This window comes from Salvelinus namaycush, chromosome 7 (assembly GCF_016432855.1).
Source record: "Salvelinus namaycush isolate Seneca chromosome 7, SaNama_1.0, whole genome shotgun sequence".
In the NCBI taxonomy this organism is placed as follows: Eukaryota; Metazoa; Chordata; class Actinopteri; order Salmoniformes; family Salmonidae; genus Salvelinus; species Salvelinus namaycush.
The window spans coordinates 14,707,430-14,728,960 of record NC_052313.1 but is presented as its reverse complement, the minus strand read 5'-3'; the positions used below and the strand labels follow the sequence as shown (position 1 = coordinate 14,728,960).

The 21,531-nt window shown below is 44.1% G+C and overlaps 1 protein-coding gene across 1 annotated transcript in view; it reads right to left on the bottom strand.

Moving 5' to 3' along the window:
* Positions 1-21,531, bottom strand: part of LOC120050620 (histone-lysine N-methyltransferase 2C-like) — a 96,944-nt gene that overhangs the window by 29,487 nt on the left and 45,926 nt on the right. Inside the window, exons 11-20 of the mRNA XM_038997209.1 lie at positions 20,130-20,340; positions 16,893-16,982; positions 16,240-16,344; positions 14,127-14,264; positions 6,689-6,845; positions 6,041-6,255; positions 5,754-5,827; positions 3,765-3,971; positions 731-2,656; positions 148-482 (exon numbers count right to left, since the gene is read on the bottom strand). Of these exons, the coding sequence (XP_038853137.1) occupies positions 148-482; positions 731-2,656; positions 3,765-3,971; positions 5,754-5,827; positions 6,041-6,255; positions 6,689-6,845; positions 14,127-14,264; positions 16,240-16,344; positions 16,893-16,982; positions 20,130-20,340 (3,458 nt within the window). The remainder of the gene's footprint in view (positions 1-147; positions 483-730; positions 2,657-3,764; positions 3,972-5,753; positions 5,828-6,040; positions 6,256-6,688; positions 6,846-14,126; positions 14,265-16,239; positions 16,345-16,892; positions 16,983-20,129; positions 20,341-21,531) is intronic.

The following is a 21,531-nucleotide window of genomic DNA, read 5'->3' as shown; positions in this document are numbered from 1 at the left end:
GGGGGAAACTGACCTCATCCACCACAAATGTGTTGCATTATGAAAATATACAGCTGCATTTAAATGTGGTAAAGGCCTTGTCCATAAAAAAAAAGAAGTGTCAAGGGCAAGAGTTTATGTATACCTATGCTGTCAATCTTGACTAACCTCATTCCTTGGGGCCTGCCCATGTTGCCCATGTCCCTGGGGAAGTGGGGTATGGCAAACTGGCCCTCGTTGGGGAAGGGTCCTCGCTGGTCCCCTAGGAAGGTACCAGGGAACCTTTGACCCCCGGGAACTTGGGGGCCGCCCCTCATGGGTCCTGGGTAAGGGGGTGGTGGTCTGCCAAACATGTGGCTCTGCGGGGTGGGATCTTCTTGTGACCAGTGACGGGGTGTCACCACACCAGTAGCTCCACCAGCTTCCTGTAGTAGTCCCTTCTCTTGTCGGATGGCCGTCTTCTGTTGCTGCTGCCTCAGGATTAGCTGGCGCAGTCTCTGGCGCTGCCCGGGGGGGGTGGGGTGGGGAGCAAGGTACACATTAGCAAGTAACAAATAAATCCTGCATCATGCAGCTCTTAATTAATTAGAGAGAAGCAACAATTATTTCATGTTGCACTGACGTGCACTGTCATATTGGCTTGGGAATGACTAATCACCTGCTAATAACTGTGCAAACAGAAGAAGGCTTTATGACAATTCAAGTGTTATCCATGTGACAGTGTGATTGCATCTCTACTAAATGCAAATACCTGTCTGAGCTTCTCCTCAGTGTCTCCCAGGTGTGGCTGCATGCTGTTCTGAGCAGCAACAGTGTTGCTGCTCAACTGGGGGATATCATGGGCTGGCCTTTCTGAAGCTTGAGCACAAGGTGTCATTGGACCCTGTTCAAAGGGGTCGTGAATCGGCGTTTGGCCACCGTGATGATTCGACTGCGGCAGAGAGAAACTTTCGTCCGACATTTCCGGGTGCTTAGATATCTGAGGGCCTGGGGCACTTGGATGGGCAAATGTGTCCTGCATCCTGCCTGGAGACTGGTGGGAGAAGGGGTCAGCTGGAAGTTGGGACATGGGTATCGGTCTGGAGCCTAGTCGATTGAAGGCGTCAGGACCAGCTCCTGGCCGGGGCATCCCTGAAGCAGCTTGGGCATAAGGGTCGGTGAGGAGTGGTCTTGGGGTTCCAGGGGGCTGTGCGTATAGAATGGCATTGGAAGGCCGATGGGTACCGGGTTGTTGGGCATAGGGGTCCATGTTCCTTTGACTAGCAGGGGATTTGGGGAATCTATCCCCTGGGGCTGGTCTGGGGGTACCTGGCATGGAGGTATAAGGATCAATGGAGTGAGATGGAGACTGTCTGCGATTGGCTGGGTGCTGCTGGGGAAACTGGTCTAGATGAAGGCTAGGTGGCGTCTGCAGGTATGAAGGATCTGAGTGTGGCCTTGGGGTGCCGGGAGGTTGGGCATGGCCATCAGAGTGAGGTCTGGGGGTGCCTGGCGGTTGGGCGTAAGGGTCAGGCATCTGCTGAGAATAATCTGGTCTCGGGGTGGATGGTGCTTGGGCGTATGAGTTTCTGTGAGGGTGTCTCATCATTGGCATGGGTTGAGAGAAATGGCCCTCCTGGGGTTGGCGCATCATTCTGGGCTCGTTGGGGAACCCTTCCCCCATGGGCGGACGGATGGTGAGGGGCTGCTGGGCATAGGGGTCGGCCTGTGATCCTTGGGGAAAGTCATTAGATGGCCCTCGTCTAAGTCCCCCAGGCATAGGGCCACCGTAGGGCTCTTGCTGGGGAGGCATGGGGGCTTTGAACACCGGCACAGAGCCCGACTCGTTGCTGCCGGGGATGGGAGTGAGCAAGGGCCTGGAGTAGGGGTCCGAGAGGATCATGCGGTTGTGAGACATGCGCTGGTAGACCTCAGCTCGGTGGCCCCCTATCCTGGCAAAAGCCTCTCCTCCAGAGGGAGGGCTCATCATGTGCCTGACCTGCTGCTTTTGCTGCTGCTCAACGAGTCCTGAAGGGCTCACCCTGGCGGGTCCCATGGGTTTAACAAACGGGTCAGGTGGCCGGGGGGTATCTGGCATCTTAGCATAAGGGTCAGCATTACCAGACGTGGGCGAGCCAAAGGACTCGTGTGCCGGGGAATGCCTCCCTCCCCTTTCCTGCATCTCTGACAGAGAGTTCTGCTGGGGCGTGGTGGATCTGCCATCCCCAGGGGGCGGTCTCGGGGTGCCCACAATTTTGGCGTAGGGGTCCCAAGGTGAGGATGGCCGGGAGCCTGAGGAGGAACTCGGGGAGAACATCTGTGATGACTGGAGCTCGGAGGATGGTCCCTGCTGCGGGTACGAGGTCTCCTGGGTGGGTGTCCTCGACGACGGAGGTAGGAGCTGTGGTCTGAGGAACACGTCATCCTGTGATCCGGAGGTGGGCGTGACTGGGAGTTGGGGTCTAGCGAAGCCATCCTTAGACACTATTGGCTGCAGAGGGGATGAGTTTCCAGACTTTCCACCATTGCTGGGCTGAGGTGTCATGGGGCTCTGGTTCCCACTATTAGGTGTTGTATCTCCACATGACTGACTGCTAAACAGCTGTTGTTGCTGGAGTTGTTGCTGCTCATTTTTAACCTGCTCCAGCTTTTGAGTAGCTTCGATCTTCGCCTGCTGCTTGCTCTTTTGTCTCATTTGCTGCCATGGAAACAAGAAAAGCAGGGGAGGGGAGGCACTTCAGTGAATGAAGCCTTTTTGAAAGTGTTGAATTTGAAATTTTATGATGACATGGTGCTAAGAATGCTCTCTTTCCCTCACTCACAACAAAGTTAATACTTTTTCAATATGAGTGGGTCTAGCGTGTGTTAAGCCATGCAAGAGGGAACAATGTGAGGGTGTATGTAATATGGTCATGAAAAAAAGCTTCTGGAGGCTGTTACTGTGTTTTCAGGGCGAAGGACAGATTTTACCAGTTAACCAAGCTTTTCTCCCTACAACTCCACTTTACATTTTGCTTTTCTTACACCTCGTAAATTTTGCTTTATTGGTTCTCGGCAGACGAAAACCAGAACAGTGCCTTGCCTTGGGAATCTTACCAGAGACATTTTTCCACCTCCTGCAGCTATAGTTGCCTGGTTGGAATGTCCAAAAAGGACGTCTTTATTTGTTGATTTTATGGCTTTGCTTTTTTGGACCTTTTCCTGCTGCGTCTTAAGCGGTCCCCACATCTGATTTAACTCTCCCTTTTCAATGCAAATTAAGAATTAGTAGACTGTATGAGAACGCCAAATGTATTGTTTAAAAATGACTCACTCAACCATGCACATATATAAAGTTAAATATAAAAAATTAGGTTTCATGCCCCCCCAAGTTATGTTATGTTCAATCTCACCACCTTGCTTCTACTCACAATTCCCCTGACATGCGGTACTTTGATTGTTATGGTGGTGTATTATGGTGTCATAAAATACATGTACATAAAGAAACGCACACTGCTCTCTTACACCAGGGTTTCTCAACAGGCAGGAATAAAACTCCACTTATACCATTTTGCTGCCATGAAACAAATAACTTCCTAATTTTCTAAAAAGGCATGCATGCAATTTCCCCACAATCTTGCATCCAATTTCCTACCCTCACTCAATTTAAACAAAAAAACATTTATATAAAAGAAATTAAGGCAAAACAAATCCACAACAACTCCTAGAAAAGTGGTTGAGAAACCCTGCTTTACAGTGCACCCATGCTTCATACACCCCCCCCCCCCCCCATTTCCAGCAAACTTTAACCCTAAAGGTACTCTTACCTGTCTGAACTTCCACTCCTGCTCGTGCTCAGACTCCTTGGGCTTGAGAGTATCTTTGAAGAGCAGCTCAGCGTCCATGGGGACACTATTGGGGTCAAAGGGGTCAGTCAACAGCTGCTGGTGAGGATTCTCGTGTCTCTTCAGCGTATCGTTGGACATCTGAACTTTGTTAATGCGCAGCGCTGCCCGGTTATCGCGTGCCTTTTGCTGGAAGAAAGGGTCAATTTTGTAATTCTTCCGAGTGGTCAATCACTTGACCCATTGAACAATGATAAAGCTAATTATTACAGATGGTTACACATACAGTACCAGTCAAAGTATGGACACCTACTCATTCAAGGAGTTCTCTTTATTTTTTACTATTTTCTACATTGTAGAATAATAGTGAAGACATCAAAACTATTAAATAAAACATGGAATAATATAGTAACCAAAAAAGTGTTAAACAATTCGAAATATATTTTACATTTGAGATTCTTCAAAGTAGCCACCTTTTGCCTTGATGACAGCTTTGCACACTCTTGGCATTCTCTCTAAAAGGCCAGCATCCCGGAGTCGCCTCTTTACTGTTGACGTTGAGACTGGCAGTTTCATTAAATAGTACACGCAAAACACCAGTCTCAACGTCAACAGTAAAGAGGCGACTCCGGGATGCTGGCCTTCTAGGTAGGACTTGTGAGGCATCTGTTTCTCAAACTAGACACTCTAATGTATTTGTCCTCTTGCTCAGTTGTGCACCGGGGCCTCCCACTCCTCTTTCTATTCTGGTTAGAGCCAGTTTGCGCTGTTCTGTGAAGGGAGTAGTACACAGCGTTGTACGAGATCTTCAGTTTCTTGGCAATTTCTCGCATGTAATAGCCTTCATTTCTCAGAACAAGAATAGATTGACGAGTTTCAGAAGAAAGTGCTTTGTTTTTGGCCATTTTGAGCCTGTAATCGAACCCACAAATGCTGATGCTCCAGATACTCAACTAGTCTAAAGAAGGCCAATTTTATTGCTTCTTTAATCAGTACAACAGTTTTCAGCTGTGTTAACATAATTGCAAAAGGGTTTTCTAATGATCAATTAGCCTTTTAAAATGATAAACCTGGATTAGCTAACACAACGTGCCATTGGAACACAGGAGTGATTTTTGCTGATAATGGGCCTCTGTACACCTATGTAGATATTCCATTAAAAATCAGCCATTTCCAGCTACAAATGTAATTTACAACATGAACAATGTCTACACTGTATTTCTGATCATTTGATGTTATTTTAATGGACAATTTTTTTTGCTTTTCTTTCAAAAACAAGAACATTTCTAAGTGACCCCAAACTTTTGAACAGTAGTGTATATAAAAAAATCTGAATGTCTTGGGGAAAACATAAGATAAAGAAACCATCAACAATTACCCAATCTCATCAACAACAAAGAAATTGACATGCAGAGCATCGTTGAATGTAATCATGGAGAAAATCTAACAGTCCTGAAAAACCCTCAAATAACTATCTGTAAAGCTGGAAAACTTACTAAGCACAACATTTAAACAGAACAAAGATAAGAGAAGGGACAGAGAGAGAGTGAGAGAGCCCTTAGGTTTATAATGCCATCAGAAAACAGATGAACAGAACAATACAAACAAATTACGTCCTTCTCCCTAATGGCCTCTTAAACATTTCGTCAGTGATTGGCTGCTCATTCATCAATCCAATAAACATAGGGCCCCATTCAATCAAAATCTCAAATCAGGTTTGTGGAGTAAGTCATTAACTAAGTTGCTCTGGTGAAGTAGAAATAATTAATTTTTGATTGGTACTACGGCTGTTTTTCGTTGGAAGTTTTGAGAGTTTTGGAAAAGATTTGCCATTATTTCTTCAATACTACTTCAATGTATGGATTTTGTCTAGAGGTTTATATAAACTTCTCTTCAGCAATCAGGAAAACCAAATGCTGATTATAATAAGTGCATTGAATCATAGTCCAGCATGGATGTAAACAAACTTACCACATATGGGGCCCTGTCCTGGGAACTGGCTTTCCTCCATAATTTTGCGATTTGTTTCACTCTCATAGCCCAGTCTGAGATAGAAAAAAGATGAGCTAAAACATACAGCGCTAGGACACACATGCAATATGGCCAAGTAGAGTACCTTTTCTAGTCTCCTTTTCACAATATCCATACAATCTTTTAAATGGGTGTAACAACTTCCGAGCTCATTATTTTTAATAATAAAAAATAACATTTCGATAATTCACACAAGAATTTTAGAGAACCAAACATTCTGTACCAACCTGGGAACTCCCCTAGGAGGTTGGGGAAGTTGACGTTGGTGTAAAGGACTGGGGCCACTGTGGCCATCTCGCCCAGAGTCTCCTCCTTCTCCCACTTGAGCGTGCTCCTCTGCACGTTGGACATGGTGTCTGTCTCTCCCTCCGGAAGGGGGCCGGGGACGGGCGCGCTCCATGGAACCACTACGTCACCCCCCATCTGGCTAAACTTCTTGTCCCTGGAAGGAGCTCTCTGGTTACACATTATATTGACTTATACCATTGCATTGTTGGATACTCGTTTCTGATTGGCTTGAAGTGCATTCTAGAGACACATTATTATTATATTTGCACTTTCTATGTCACTTACAATGTGGATCACCTTGAGGCAAATGTAGTTTGGGCTTCAGTATATAAAATACAACCTATTCATTGATGGAGATATTAACGCTAACAAGTGAGCAGACCTCAGAGGGAAAAAATTGTTTAAAGCGAACTACAATGAAGTCCAAACAATGGAAGAAACCTATTGAGTCTTCTTGACTATGTTAAGTAAAAAAATAAAACAGCATCCAATTGATTGCCTTCCAGCAGTTGTCTTTAAAAGGTGAAAGCAATGCTCTAGTAATACGCCGGAGGGGTACAACAGCTTCCTGCTATGCCAGCTCTTACCTCATATTCTCTTGGAAAGGTATTCTGTGGATGGGCGAGAAGTTGCCGGGGCCACATGGGCCTGTGCCGCCGAGCATCATGGGAGTTGGAGGAAAATGGGGGTTGGGCCCCATCATGCCGTTTATCATTGGCATCTGGGGGAACATCCCACCGTCGCCTGCAACAGAGAGCATAGAGAATGTCAGATAAGTAGTTCCATACATACATTGATTACACAAAACATCAAGAACACCTAATCTTTCCAAGACAGACTGACAGCTATGATCTCTTATTGATGTCACTTGTTAAATCCACTTCAGTCAGTGTAGATTAAGAGGTGGAGACAGGTTAAAGAAAGATTTTTAAGCCTTGAAACAATTGAGACATGGATTTTGCATGTGTGCCATTCAGAGGGTGAAATGGGCAAGACAAAACATTTAAGTGCCTTTGAACACTCAACAGTTTCCTGTGTGTATCAAGAACGGTCCACCACCCAAAGGACATCCAGCCAACTTGACAACTGTGGGAAGCATTGGATTCAAAATGGGTCAGCATCCCTGTGGAACACTTTTGACACCTTGTAGAGTCCATGCCCTAACAAATTGAGGCTGTTCTGAGGGCCAAATGGGTGGGGTGGTGCAACTCAATATTAACTTCTCTAGGGTAGGGGGCAGCATTCGGAATTTTGGATGAAAAACATGCCCAAATTAAACTGCCTGCTACTCGGGCCCAGAAGATATTATATGCATATAACTGGTAGATTTGGATAGAAAACACTCTAAAGTTTTCAAAACTGTTAAAATAGTGTCTGTGAGTATAACAGAACTGATTTGGCAGGCGAAAACCTGAGAAAAATCCATTCAGGAAGTATTTTTTTTGTTGTTGTAGTTTTCTATTCAATGCCATTACAGTATCCATTGACTTAGGACTCAAATTGCAGTTCCTATGCCTTCCACTAGATGTCAACAGTCTTTATAAATTGTTTCAGGCTTGTATTCCCGAAAAATGAGGAAGTAAGAGCAGTCGGAATGAGTGGACCCTAAAGTGTCACAGAGCTTTTTCATGCGCGCGACCGAGAGAGTACCATTCTTGTTTACCTTTTTATATTGATGACGTTATTGTCCGGTTGAAATATTATAGATTATTTAGGCTAAAAACAACCTGAGGATTGAATATAAACATCGTTTGACATGTTTCTATGAACTTTACGGATACAATTTGATTTTTTGTCTGCCTGTTTTGACTGCGTTTGAGCCTGTGGATTACTGAAGAAAACGCGCAAACAAAACGGAGGTTTTTGGATATAAAGAGACTTTATCGAACAAAAGGAACATTTATTGAGTAAATGAATGTCTGCTGAGTGCAACCATATGAAGATCATCAAAGGTAAGGGATTAATTTTATCTCTATTTCTGACTTGTGTAACTCTTCTACTTGGCTGGTTACTGTTTGTAATGATTTGTCTGCTGGGCTATGTTCTCAAATAATCGTAAGGTATGCTTTCGCCGTAAAGCATTTTTCTAAATCTGACACCGTGGTTGGATTCACAAGAAGTTAATCTTTAAACCTATGTAAAATATGTTTTGTTTTCTGAATTTTTATAATGAGTATTTCTGTATTTGAATTTGGTGCCCTGCAGTTTCACTGGCTGTTGAAGAGGTGGGATGCTACCGTCTCACGTACCCTAGAGAAGTTAAGGTGTTCCTAATGTTTGGTATACTCACGTGTACATCCACATGTCCTGTTGATTATGTGAACATGACATGCATATAAAATCAATGCGCTCCTCAATGATCAATAAATGCCCATGGTTATACATTCATTTTACAGTCAATAGTAGATTATATAAAAATGTGACCAAATACAATTCTCCAAGAGGCTTGGGGTGGTGGTGGTACCTGGGTTTGGAAGGGCCATGGCTCCAGGTCCATTGGCCCCAGGGTGAGACAGCTGTGGAGGCTGGCTGGTGCTGGGACTAAGGACCGCTGTGAAGAGGTCCTCAACATCCTTCCCCTCCAGCTCTTTAGTCAATGAAATAAATGACGTTGATGCGCGTATTTTATTAAAAAAACAACTCTTTCTCCCCAATTTCGTGGTATCCAATTGGTAGTTAGTCTTGTGCCATCGCTGCAACTCCTGTACGGACACGGGAGAGGCGAAGGTCGAGAGCCATGAGTCCTCCGAAACACGACCCTGCCAAGCCACACTGCTTCTTGACACACTGCTCGCTTTATCCGAAAGCCAGCCTCACCAATGTGTCAGAGGAAACACCGTACAACTGGCAACCGTGTCAGCGCACATGCGCCCGGCCCGCCACAGGAGTCGCTAGAGCGCGATGGGACAAGGACATCTCTGCCAGCCAAACCCTACCCTAACTGGGACGACGCTGGGCCAATTGTGCACCGCCTCATGTGTCTCCCGGTTGTGGCCGGCTGCGACACAGCCCGGAATCGAACTCTGGTCTGTAGTGAAGCCTCAAGCACTGCGATGCTGCGCACGTACTTTAAACCACCATCAATAACTGTCATTCAAATCGTTTTTGATCATCTCTGACATACAACTGAATGAACAACTCTCAGAAGAACAATCTAGGTTGGGCCTTAATGGGCCTGAAAAGATTAATATCAAAACCACAAACCTGGGATTTTGTAGAGTTTACTGAGAATTGCACCTGAAAAAGATAAAGAAATGCTTATTACATTACTGCAATGATATATAGATATATATATAGACACAGTACCAGTCAAAAGTTTGGACACCTATGCATTCAATGGGTTTTGTTTATTTTTCACTATTTTCTACATTGTAGAATAATAGTGAAGACATCAATACTAGGAAATAACACATATTGAATGATGTAGTAACCAAAAAAGTATTAAACAAATCCAAACATATTTTTTAAAGTAGCCACCCTTTGCCTTGACAGCTTTGCACACTCTTGGCATTCTCTCAACGAGCTTCATGAGGTAGTCACCTGGAATTAATTTAAATTAACAGGTGTCCCTTCTTAAGTGAATTTGTGCAATTTCTTTCCTCCTTAATGTTTTTGAGCCAATCAGTTGGGTTGTGACATGGTAGGGGTGGAATACAGAAGATAGCCCTATTTGGTAAAAGACCAAGTCCATACTATGGCAAGAACAGCTACAATAGGCAAAGAGAAATGACAGTCAATGCAGAACATTTCAAGAACTTTGAAAGTTTTTTCAAGTGCAGTCGCAAAAACCATCAAGCGCTATGATGAAACTGGCTCTCATGAGGACCGCCACAGGAAAGGAAGACCCAGAGTTAACTCTGCTGCAGAGAATAAGTTCATTAGCGTTACCAGCCTCAGAAATTGCAGCCCAAATAAATGCTTCATAGAGTTCAAGTAACAGACATATCTCAACATCAACTGTTCAGAGGAGACTGTGTGAATCAGGCCTTCATGGTCAAATTGCTGCAAAGAAACCACTACTAAAGGACACCAATAAGAAAAAGAGACTTGCTTAGGCCAAGAAACACAAGCAATGGACATTAGACTGGTGGAAATCTGTCCTTTGATCAGATGAGTCCAAAAAATTCAAGGCACACTTAACCAGCATGGCTATCACAGCATTCTTCAGCGATATGCCATCCCATCTGTTTTGCGGACAGTGGGACTATCATTTGTTTTTTAACAGGACAACTCAACACACCTCCAGGCTATGTAAGGGCTATTTGACCAAGAAGGAGAGTGATGGAGTGCTGCATCAGATGACCTGGCCTCCACAATCACCCAACCTCAACCCAATTGAGATGGTTTGGGATGAGTTGGACCGCAGAGTGGAAAAGCAGTCAACAAGTAATCAGCATATGTGGGAACTCCTTCACGACGGTTGGAAAAGCATTCCAGGTGAAGCTGGTTGAGAGAATGCCAAGAGTAGGCAAAGCTGTCATGAAGGCAAAGGGTGGCAACTTTGAAGAATCTAAAATATAAAGTATATTTTGATTTGTTTAACACTTTTTTGGTAACTACATGATTCCATATGTGTTATTTTATAGTTTTGATGTCTTCATTATTTTCTACAATGTTGAAAATAGTAAAAATAAAGAAAAACCATTGAATGAGTAGGCGTGTCCAAATATTTGACTGGCACTGTATATACAGTGCCTTCGGAAAGTATTAAGACCCCTCGACTTTCCACATTTTGTTATGTTACCTTATTCTACAATTAATGAAAAAAAGCAATCTACACACAATACCTCATAATGACAAAGCGAAAACAGGTTATTTTTGTAAATAAAAAACGAAATACCTTATTTACATAAGTATTCAGACACTTTGCTATGAGAATCAAAATTGAGCTCTGGTGCATCCTGTTTCCATTGATCATCCTTGATGTTTCTACAACTTGATTGGAGTCCACCTGTGGTAAATTCAATTGACTGGACATGTTTTGGAAAGGCACACACCTGTCTATATAAGGTCCCACAGTTGACAGTGCAAGTCAGAGCAAAAACCAAGCCATGAGGTCAAAGGAATTGTCCGTAGAGCTCAGAGACAGGGTTGTGTCGAGACACGGATCTGGGGAAGGGTACCAAAACATTTCTGCAGCATTGAAGGTCCCCAAGAACACAGTGGCCTCCATCATTCTTAAATGGAAGAAGTTTGGAACCACCTAGACTCTTCCTAAAGCTGGCCGCCTGGCCAAACTGAGCAATCAGGGGAGAAGGGCCTTGGTTAGGGAGGTGACCAAGAACCCGATGGTCACTCTGACAGAGCTCCAGAGTTCCTCTGTGGAGATGGGAGAACCTTCCAGAAGGACAACCATCTCTACAGCACTCCACCAATCAGGCCTTTCATGGTAGCGGCAAGACAGAAGCCACTCCTCAGTAAAAGGCTCACGACAGTCCGCTTGGAGTTTTCCAAAAGGCACCTAAAGAGTCTCAGACCTGATGAAACCAAGATTGAACTCTTCGGCCTGAATGCCAAGCGTCACGTCTGGAGGAAACCTGGCACCATTCCGACGGGGAAGCATGGTGGTGGCAGCATCATGCTGTGGGGGTGTTTTTCAGCGGCAGGGACTGGGAGACTAATCAGGATCGAGGGAAAGATGAACAGAGCAAAGCACGAGAGATACTTGATGAAAACCTGCTCCAGAACGCGCAGGACCTTAGACTGCGGCAAAGGTTCACGTTCCAACAGGACAACGACCCTAAGCAAACAGCCAAGACAACGCAGCAGTGGCTTCGGCACAAGGCTCTGAATGGGCTTCAGTGGCCCAAGCCAGAGCCTGGACTTGAACATCTCTGGAGACCTGAAAATAGCTGCGCAGCAACCTGACAGAGTTGAGAGGATCTGCAGAGAAGAATGGGAGAAACTCCACAAATACAGGTGTGCCAAGCTTGTAGCATCATACCCAAGAAGACTCGATGCTGTAATCACTGCCAAAGGTGCTTCAACAAAGTACTGAGTAAAGTGTCTGAATACAAAATTAGCAAACATTTCTAAAAATCTGTTTTTCCTTTGACATTAGTGTGCAAATTGATGAGGGAAATAAACAATATATATACATGCACACATAAATCTATCTATGTGTGTATACGTGTATATATATAGACACACATATATACACACACACACATATATATATACACACGTGTATTTATAGATATATGTGAATATATATATATATATATATATATATAGATAGATGTGTATATGTGTGTGTATATCATCTCAGCAAAAAAGGAAACGTCCTCTCACTGTCAACTGCGTTTATTTTCTGTAAACTTAACATGTGTAAATATATGTATGAACATAAGATTCAACAACTGAGACATAAACCGAACAAGTTCTACAGACATGTGACTAACAGCAATGGAATAATGTGTCCCTGAACAAAGGGGGGTTCAAAATCAAAAGTAACAGTCAGTATCTGGTGTGGCAACCAGCTGCATTAAGTATTGCAGTGCATCTCCTCCTCGTGGACTGTACCAGATTTGCCAGTTCTTGCTGTGAGATGTTACCCCACTCTTCCACCAAGGCACCTGCAAGTTCCCGGACATTTCTGGGAGGAATGGCCCTAGCCCTCACCCTCCGATCCATCAGGTCCCAGACGTGCTCAATGGGATTGAGATCCGGCCTCTTCGCTGGCCATGGCAGAACACTGAGATTCCTGTCTTGCAGGAAATCATGCACAGAATGAGCAGTATGGCGAATCCGACCATCGCGACTCGTCAGTGAAGAGCACTTTTTGCCAGTCCTGTCTGGTCCAGTGACGGTGGGTTTGTGCCCATAGGCGACGTTGTTGCCGGTGATGTCTGGTGAGAACCTGCCTTACAACAGGCCTACAAGCCCTCAGTCCAGCCTCTCTCAGCCTATTGCGGACAGTCTGAGCACTGATGGAGGGATTCTGGGCTAATTTGGGCAGATGTTGTTGCCGTCCCGCAGGTGTGAGGTTCGGATGTACCAATCCTGTGCAGGTGTTGTTACACGTGGTCTGCCACTGCGAGGACGATCAGTTGTCTGTCCTGTCTTCCTGTAGCGCTGTCGTAGGCGTCTCACAGTACGTACATTGCAATTTATTGCCCTGGCCACATCTGCAGTCCTCATGCCTCCTTGCAGCTTGCCTAAGGCACATTCACGCAGATGAGCAGGGACCCTGGGCATCTTTCTTTTGGTGTTTTTCAGAGTCAGTAGAAAGGCTTCTTTAGTGTCCTAAGTTTTCATAACTGTGACCTAAATTGCCTACCGTCTGTAAGCTGTTAGTGTCTTAACGACCGTTACACAGGTGCATGCTTATTAATTGTTTATGATTCATTGAACAAGCATGGGAAACAGTGTTTAAACCATTTACAATTAAGATCTGTGAAGTTATTTGGATTTTTACAAATTAACTTTGAAAGACAGGTTCCTGAAAAAGGGACAAGGGATAAATCTCTGCCAAGAAAACAGGGTAGACCTCCCTATTTGTAAACACTTAACTTTGCGGGAACATCAGTTAAACTGAGCAAACATTATTTACTTAGCTTTCCATGATTTTGTAATCTGGCATTTGATTCAACCACCATGGCTTCTATATACACTGCAGTTGCTCCATGTGATGGATACTGTACAGCGCATACGCAACAAAGGTACGCAACTCTAGGAAGAAATACTTATTTTTCATTCTTGACTTTTAGGGGCAGTTTCGCAGACACAGATTACGCGTAGTTCTGGCTAAAAAAGTGCTTTCAATGGAGATTGTTCTTTGCTAATGCTTTAGTCCAGGACTAGGCTTAATCTGCGTCTAGGAAACCAATCCTGAATCCATGTACTGATGTTGACCAGGGAAACCAGGTGGTGTGCAACTCTCTGGCCAATTATACATCAATACATCAGTGATTTGGAGGAGAAAAGACACTGAAGCCCTGGAGATTTACACCTCTGCTCTTCACCAATGACACCGATTAAGCAACCAATCCTGTAAACAGTCAGAATTCAACATGGTCGGCTTACCATCTACGACCATCTTGTCCAGTTCTGGGCTCAGGATGACATCCAGAGGCTCCTCCTGTAGAGCCCTGGGCCCCCGGCCTGCAGAGCCCTGACAGGACCCAATGGGATAATCAGAGATGGGGGCCATGTCCAGACCAGCTAGGGGATGGCAGAAAAGGATAAAAGGATGTTGAGGGGATGGTGGTCACACAGACACATGCAGGCAGATGCTCGCACACACCCACACAGTCCACTTTTATGTTAAAAATCAACACACTAGCCCCCCACCCCACCCTCCAAACAACCCCCCTAAAAACTGGAAGCTGTCACACCAAAGAGTAAATCAGAGTTGACGGGCAATTTATTTTAGAACTGTTGCTGGGTATTGGAGGAAGAAAAAAAGAGGGAGAAAGAGGAGAGAGAGAAAGCGAGGAGAAAGAGGAAGAGAGGAGAAGGAGAGGAGAGAGAGCTGATCATGTCATGGTTGTAAAATAAGCTCTCCATGCATTTTCTTCCCCTAACAAAAAACTAATATGTGTTGCCTGCTCGACAGAGTGGAAAGGGGGGGGTTGTCTTAAAAAATAGCCACACTACTTTCATCATCGTTCCGATCCTGCCCACATTCGAATAAACGAGGGCTTAATCAATGAAAAAAGTTATGGGAGATTGCAATGATTAATCATCATAACCGCTGTCTTTAACATCAGAGGGGGTTGGAGGTTCATGCACATTTTACTGTGGTGCACACTCCACTAGTTTGCCATGTGTTTTTTTTGTCGGAAAAAGCTAATTTGCTTGTGACCTTAAATTAACTGGATATATGGGAAGAGATGCATTGAGACCACAGATACTGCATATGGTCTGAAAGGAAAGAATAAAGGCTGAAGTAACTTATTGTTTTTATAAAACTAGTAATCTGCTTCAGGGAATTCAGGCGTTCTCGTAAGACACAGTTTGTTCTCAAATAATCTCTCGGACAAATAGAAGGGTGGAAAATGAAAATCACTATACAACACTGGACAGATAAAATACATTTCTTTGTTTCACAGACTCAAGGCGACAGAGAAAAAAGGAAACCTTGCCGGCTCAATAAATAAAATACTCATTGCTACTCAGGTAACTGCTCCATGGAATGCCAGACCTGTGAGACATGCGGAGTCATTCAGTTCAAACTTTGTTACATTGTATGACTAGAGGAAGCTCACTTTTTAACCCACACAACTTAAACTCAGCTGGGGTGAAAAGGTAGTAAACACTAAAACATATCAAATGAAACCAACTGAATTACATAAAAAACAACATTTGTGATAAATATATATTTTTTTTAATGAGCACCTCTAATAATTTTTTTACCCAATACCACTGAACCACCACATAGACATGCAGATTGGTGCGTGGTTAGTAACACCGCAGTAGTTAGTCAAAGAGACTGGACAGTGCTACAGTGTGAGAGAGGAGTGGGGTGCACAGACCACAGATCAAGAGAGAAGGAAGGACATGCAAACGCAGTGAGCAGGCCCGCAGTGGGAGAAGTGGAGGGAGGGGGCAGCTCTACTCCTAAGAGGCCAGACGGGCCCGAGTACTTCTCTTACCAAAAGGAGAAGGAGGGCTGTCGACCTGGAAATGGCATAAATCAAGACCTACAGGAACCCAAAACCAGATGATTATAAAATGAGGGGGAGAAAAGCAGGTGTAATAAAATGCTAATGCTATTGATACTACTTGAAGCAGCTCAATGTGATGCTACACCATCTCGTCATAGTTGTGACATAATATCAACAACCATCATAACATGTCCTAGCACAGACCTGGGTTTGAATAGTATTGGTTCTCTTTCAAATATGCCGGCATCAAGACAGGCCTTTCAAGTAAACTGTTCGAAAGCAAAGCAAAAATAATACACAGAGACAGAAGTGTTGGCCAGAGTAGGCACTGCAAACCAAGAGTATTATTCGATGTGCAATACAATACAAGTGAAGGAACATGCCAAATCATAAGTAAAGATGCAACAGAGAAAGTCCATAGGTGTTTGTGTATGGCGTTGACCTTGCTAATGACAGGGAGAGTGCGTATTTGAGTGGGCAGAGGAGACAGGAAGTGGATGCTGCCATTTTGGAGGAGGGGAGGGGTCTACCTGAGTCATTCCCCTGCTTCACCAGATCATCCGACAGCATTCCCAGGAGATCTGCATCCGTGCTCAGGACTTCCGGAAGGTCCACTAAGGGATCCTCGGAATTGGCTGGAGATGGAGATGATATACATACCCCATAATAACAAAGCGAAAACAAGGTTTTAGAATTTTTTGCAAATGTATTAAAAATAAAAACAGAAATACCTTAACATAAGTATTCAGACCCTTTGCTATAAGACTCGAAATTGAGCTCAGGTGCATCCTATTTCCATTGATTATCCTTGAGATGTTTCTACAACTTGATTGAAGTCCACCTGTCGTGAATTCAATTGATTGGACATGATTTGGAAAGGCAGTGCACAGACCACAGATCAAGAGAGAAGGAAGGACATGCAAACGCAGTGAGCAGGCCCGGAGTGGGAGAAGTGGAGGGAGGGGGCAGCTCTACTCCTAAGAGGCCAGACGGGCCCGAGGACTTCTCTTACCAAAAGGAGAAGGAGGGAACATGCCAAATCATAAGTAAAGATGCAACAGAGAAAGTCCATAGGTGTTTGTGTATGGCGTTGACCTTGCTAATGACAGGGAGAGTGCGTATTTGAGTGGGCAGAGGAGACAGGAAGTGGAGGCTGCCATTTTGGAGGAGGGGAGGGGTCTACCTGAGTCATTCCCCTGCTTCACCAGATCATCCGACAGCATTCCCAGGAGATCTGCATCCGTGCTCAGGACTTCCGGAAAGTCCGGATGATCTGGTGGTCAGAGCAAAAATCAAGCTATGAGGTCAAAGGAATTGTCTGTCGAGCTCTGAGATAGGATTGTGTCGAGGCACAGATCTGGGGAAGGGTACCAAAACATTTCTGTAGCATTGAAGGTCCCCAAGAACTCAGTGGCCTCCATCATTCTTAAATGGAAAAAGTTTGGAACCACCAAGACTCTTCCTAGAGCTTGGCGCCCAGCCGAACTGAGCAATCGGGGGAGGAGGGCCTTGGACAGGGAGGCGACCAAGAACACGATGGTCACTCTGACAGAGCTCCAGAGGTCATCTGTGGAGATGGGAGAACCTTCTAGAAGGACAACCATCTCTGTAGCACTCTACCAATCAGGCCTTTATGGTAGAGTGGCCAGACGAAAGTCCCTCCTCAGTAAAAGGCACAAGACAGGCACCTAAAGGACTCTCAAACCATGAGAAACAAGATTCTCTGGTCTGATGAAACCAAGATTGAACTCTTTGGTTTGAATGCCAAGCGTCACGTCTGGAGTAAACCTGGTGCCATCCCTATTGTGAAGCATGGTGGTGGCAGCATCATGCTGTGGGGATGTTTTCAGCAGCAGGGACTGGGAGACTAGTCAGGATCGAGGGAAAGATGAACGGAGCAAAGTACAGAGAGATCCTTGATGAAAACCTGCTCCAGATTGCTCAGGACCTCAGTCTGGGTGAAGGTTCACCTTCCAACAGGACAACGACCCTAAGCATACAGCCAAGACAACGCAGGAGTGGCTTCGGGACAAGTCTCTGAATGTCCTTGAGTGGTCCAGCCAGAGTCAGGACTTGAACACAATCAAACATCTCTGGAGAGACTTGAAAATAGCTGTGCAGCAATGCTCCCCATCCAACCTGACAGAGCTTGAGAGGAGTTACAGAGAAGAATGGGAGAAATTACATGTGTGCAAAGGTGGTTGTAATCGCTGCCAATGGTGCTTCAACAAAGTACTGAGTAAAGGATCTGAATACTTCTGTAAATGTGATCGTTTTAAATTTTTAATACATTTGTAAAAATTAAACTGTTTTTCTTTGTCATTATGGGGTATTGTGTGTAGATTGATGAGAAGAAAAACAATTGAATCAATTTTGGAATAAGGCTGTAACGTAACATTTGGAAGAAGTCAAGGGGTCTGAATACTTTCCAAATGCACTGTATATAGGCATACAGTATATGGTTTCCTTAATATCTAAGAGAACTAACCCTGTCCAAGGACCATATTCAAACTAAAAGCTGGTGAATGTCTTCAAAACAAGCAAATCTTCCGAGTGACTAGTGTGCTTCCCTCTGCTACAAATGACGGCAGGTAGCCTAGTGGTTAGAGCGTTGGACTAGTAACTGGAAGGTTGCAAGATCGAATCCCCGACCTGACACGGTAAAAATCTGTCGTTCTGCCCCTGAAGAAGGCAGTTAACCCACTGTTCCTAGGCTGTCATTGAAAACAAGAATTTGTTCTTAACTGACTTGCCTAGTTAAATAAAGGTGGGAGGGCAAATTGCGTTCTGGATGATACTAGAGCAGGGGTTTTCAGGCATGAGAGCTACTTTTAAAACATGTCACAAGCTACTCATTTTTGTATAGCTTTCAAATAGGCACATTCTTTTCTTCTACCCTGCAACTCTTCCCCGGGTCCTTGGTGTCAATATAATGGTTAATAAACAGTATTTGGCATGACAGAGCCAAAACATTTTGGCTCTGTCATGAGCCATGACAGAGCCAGAACATTTTATTTTGTGTTTTCTCAGTTAAATTTTTCCTGGTTTTGGATTCGTTTCAGTTTTTTTACTCACAATATACCAATTATTCCTAGAGAAACAATGAAAATTGATGTTGAGTCCATGTCAATGCTTAAATCGCATTAGAATTCCCCCTTAATTCCGCATCTACCAAGAGAGGAATGTGTCATTTTAGAGGTTAGGCCTACTGCTGCAGAACATGTCATGGCAGAGATTGCAAAACAATGGCCCCCCAATTGATACAATAAGCATGACATAATCTAGTTCTGTCAGGTAAACCTACTTTGCAGTTTCCATTTCATTGAGAAGGTTTATGGGGAATGTCTGTGTCTGCCCACAAAATGGCAGATATCATTAGCATCGCTACCTTGCTATATATGGACGAATAGACTAACTCGCGCACCAAACAGACAGACGGGCTATAATTGCTGGAAATGAATGGCCAGATATTGTATTATGTTTGACTTTTTAAGCCAATAGTGGTTAACCAGTGGTGGGATAATGTCAATGTGGCTTTGATTGGGAAGCAGCCGGGGCTTTATGTTTATGACAGATTTTGATGGAACACATGACAAAAACTCATGTACTTTCTTTCAGAATAGATTAGCTACTCATAGGTGGGCTGTGTGCTACTGGTAGCTCGCAATTTACCTGTTGGAGACCCCTGTACTAGAGATAACAACTCCGGCTGTTTCGATATGAAAGTGAATAAGTCTATCGAAAACAATGTAGAAAACCAAACGCTCTGCTAACACAAATGGCAATCTGAAGAGAAAAAAAACTGTCGTTAATCTATCTGTTTTGCTAGTTTCCAGTGAGTTCTTGCCGCTATGTGTGTTCCCAGTAGGCAACTTGCAGCACTTTTCATAGCGTGTTGGAGTAGAGTGTAAATGACTGTATATGTGGAAAAGAGAACTTAAGATGAGCAGACAGGATTGAAGGTTGATGGGGGATGGTGGAAGAAACTTGATGGGGGATGGTGGAAGAAACCACGTGAATTTACAACTTTTGACAAGAAAAAACTTGGGGAAAAACTTAAGGGAAATAGTACTGTTCATCTAGAAGAGGAGGGGGACCCAAACTAATACAAGGCCACTTTCTTCCATTCTGCTCGGGTTTGTTTGAAAGATGGCATTGAGACTGGGTACATTGAGAGTCCATTGTGTGTAAAAGAGAAAGCAAAAAAACATATTGGAGAAAAAAAATTCTCTGCATGTAGAATAAAATGAACTTTTAGGAGAAGAGAGTCAACATGACAGCTCACCTCTGAGGACGAACCTCTGTGTGTGTGTGTGTGTGTGTGTGTGTGTGTGTGTGTGTGTGTGTGTGTGTGTGTGTGTGTGTGTAAGACAGGGAAAGTGACAGCTCGAGAAAGTGTGCAAAAGAGATGCGAACATACGCAGTCCTCCTCCTTTGCTGGAGATGGGTATGGTGGTCGAGGTAGCACTGAGCAGCGGGTCTGAGGAGGGGTCCAGGAAGCTGGCGTTGACGCTGCGGGGTTTGGTCTCTGCATGGACCCCTGAGTTCTCCTCACAGAGCCCTGTGGTCACCAGGCCCGCCTGCCTGCTCTGCTTGCTCCTGTCCAGCAGCTCCTTTCCAAAGAAAGCCTCCTGGTAACATACCACACAGTCAATGAGAAAGTGACCATGAGATACAGAGAACACATTCAGTAACACAACACATATCTTTCACGCACAAAAAACATGACAGGAAGCAAGTTTGTCCCTTGGGCTATGGCAGCAAAGGCAGCCTAATTCTTCTCTTTTGCCATTAATTGGTCTTTGGACCAATCAGATCTTTTGCCAATAATTGGGCGAAATATGAGAATTGGGATGCCAGTGTAAATGCAGCCCTGGTGTCAGAAGGTGGGATCCAGTTATGAATTCCAGATTTGAATTGAAAGGGATCAGTTCATAGTAATCCAATTCAAATACAGTATTTGAAATTACAATGCATACTGAACTTTAAGTAAAGCTACTAATAATAATAAGTCTTATCAGGCTACGCTACTGCTAACCAAATTATTAATTGAATGGGTCTCCAGGCCCAGATTCCAGTGTGTTTTGTATATGTATTTTTGTTTCTCGGTGTTGCAGCACTCTATAGGCCCTAGTGTTATCCAGACACTTACAGAAATAGTGAGGTGTGTATACAGTCGGAAGTTTACATACACCTTAGCCAAATGCATTTAAACTCAGTTTTTCACAATCCCTGACATCTAATCCTAGTAAAAATTCCCTGTCTTAGGTCAGTTAGGATCAACACTTTATTTTAAGAATGTGAAATGTCAGAATAATAGTTGAGAGCATGATTTATTTCAGCTTTTATTTCTTTCATCACATTCCCAGAGGGTCAGAAGTTTACATACACTCAATTAGTATTTGGTAGCATTGCCTTTAAATGCTTTAACTTGGGTCAAACGTTTCAGGTAGCCTTCCACAAGCTTCCCACAATAAGTTGGGTGAATGTTGGCCCATTCCTCCTGACAGAGCTGGTGTAACTGAGTCAGGTTTGTAGGCCTCCTTGCTCGCACACGCTTTTTCAGTTCTGCCCACAAATTTTCTATAGAAATTGAGGTCAGGGCTTTGTGATGGCCACTCCAATACCTTGACTTTGTTGTCCTGAAGCCATTTTGCCACAACTTTGGAAGTATGCTTGGGGTCATTGTCCATTTGGAAGACCCATTTGCAACCAAGCTTTAACTTCCTGACTGATGTCTTGAGATGTTGCTTCAATATATTCACACAATTTTCTTTCCTCATGATTCCATTTATTTTGTGAAGTGCACCAATCCCTCCTGC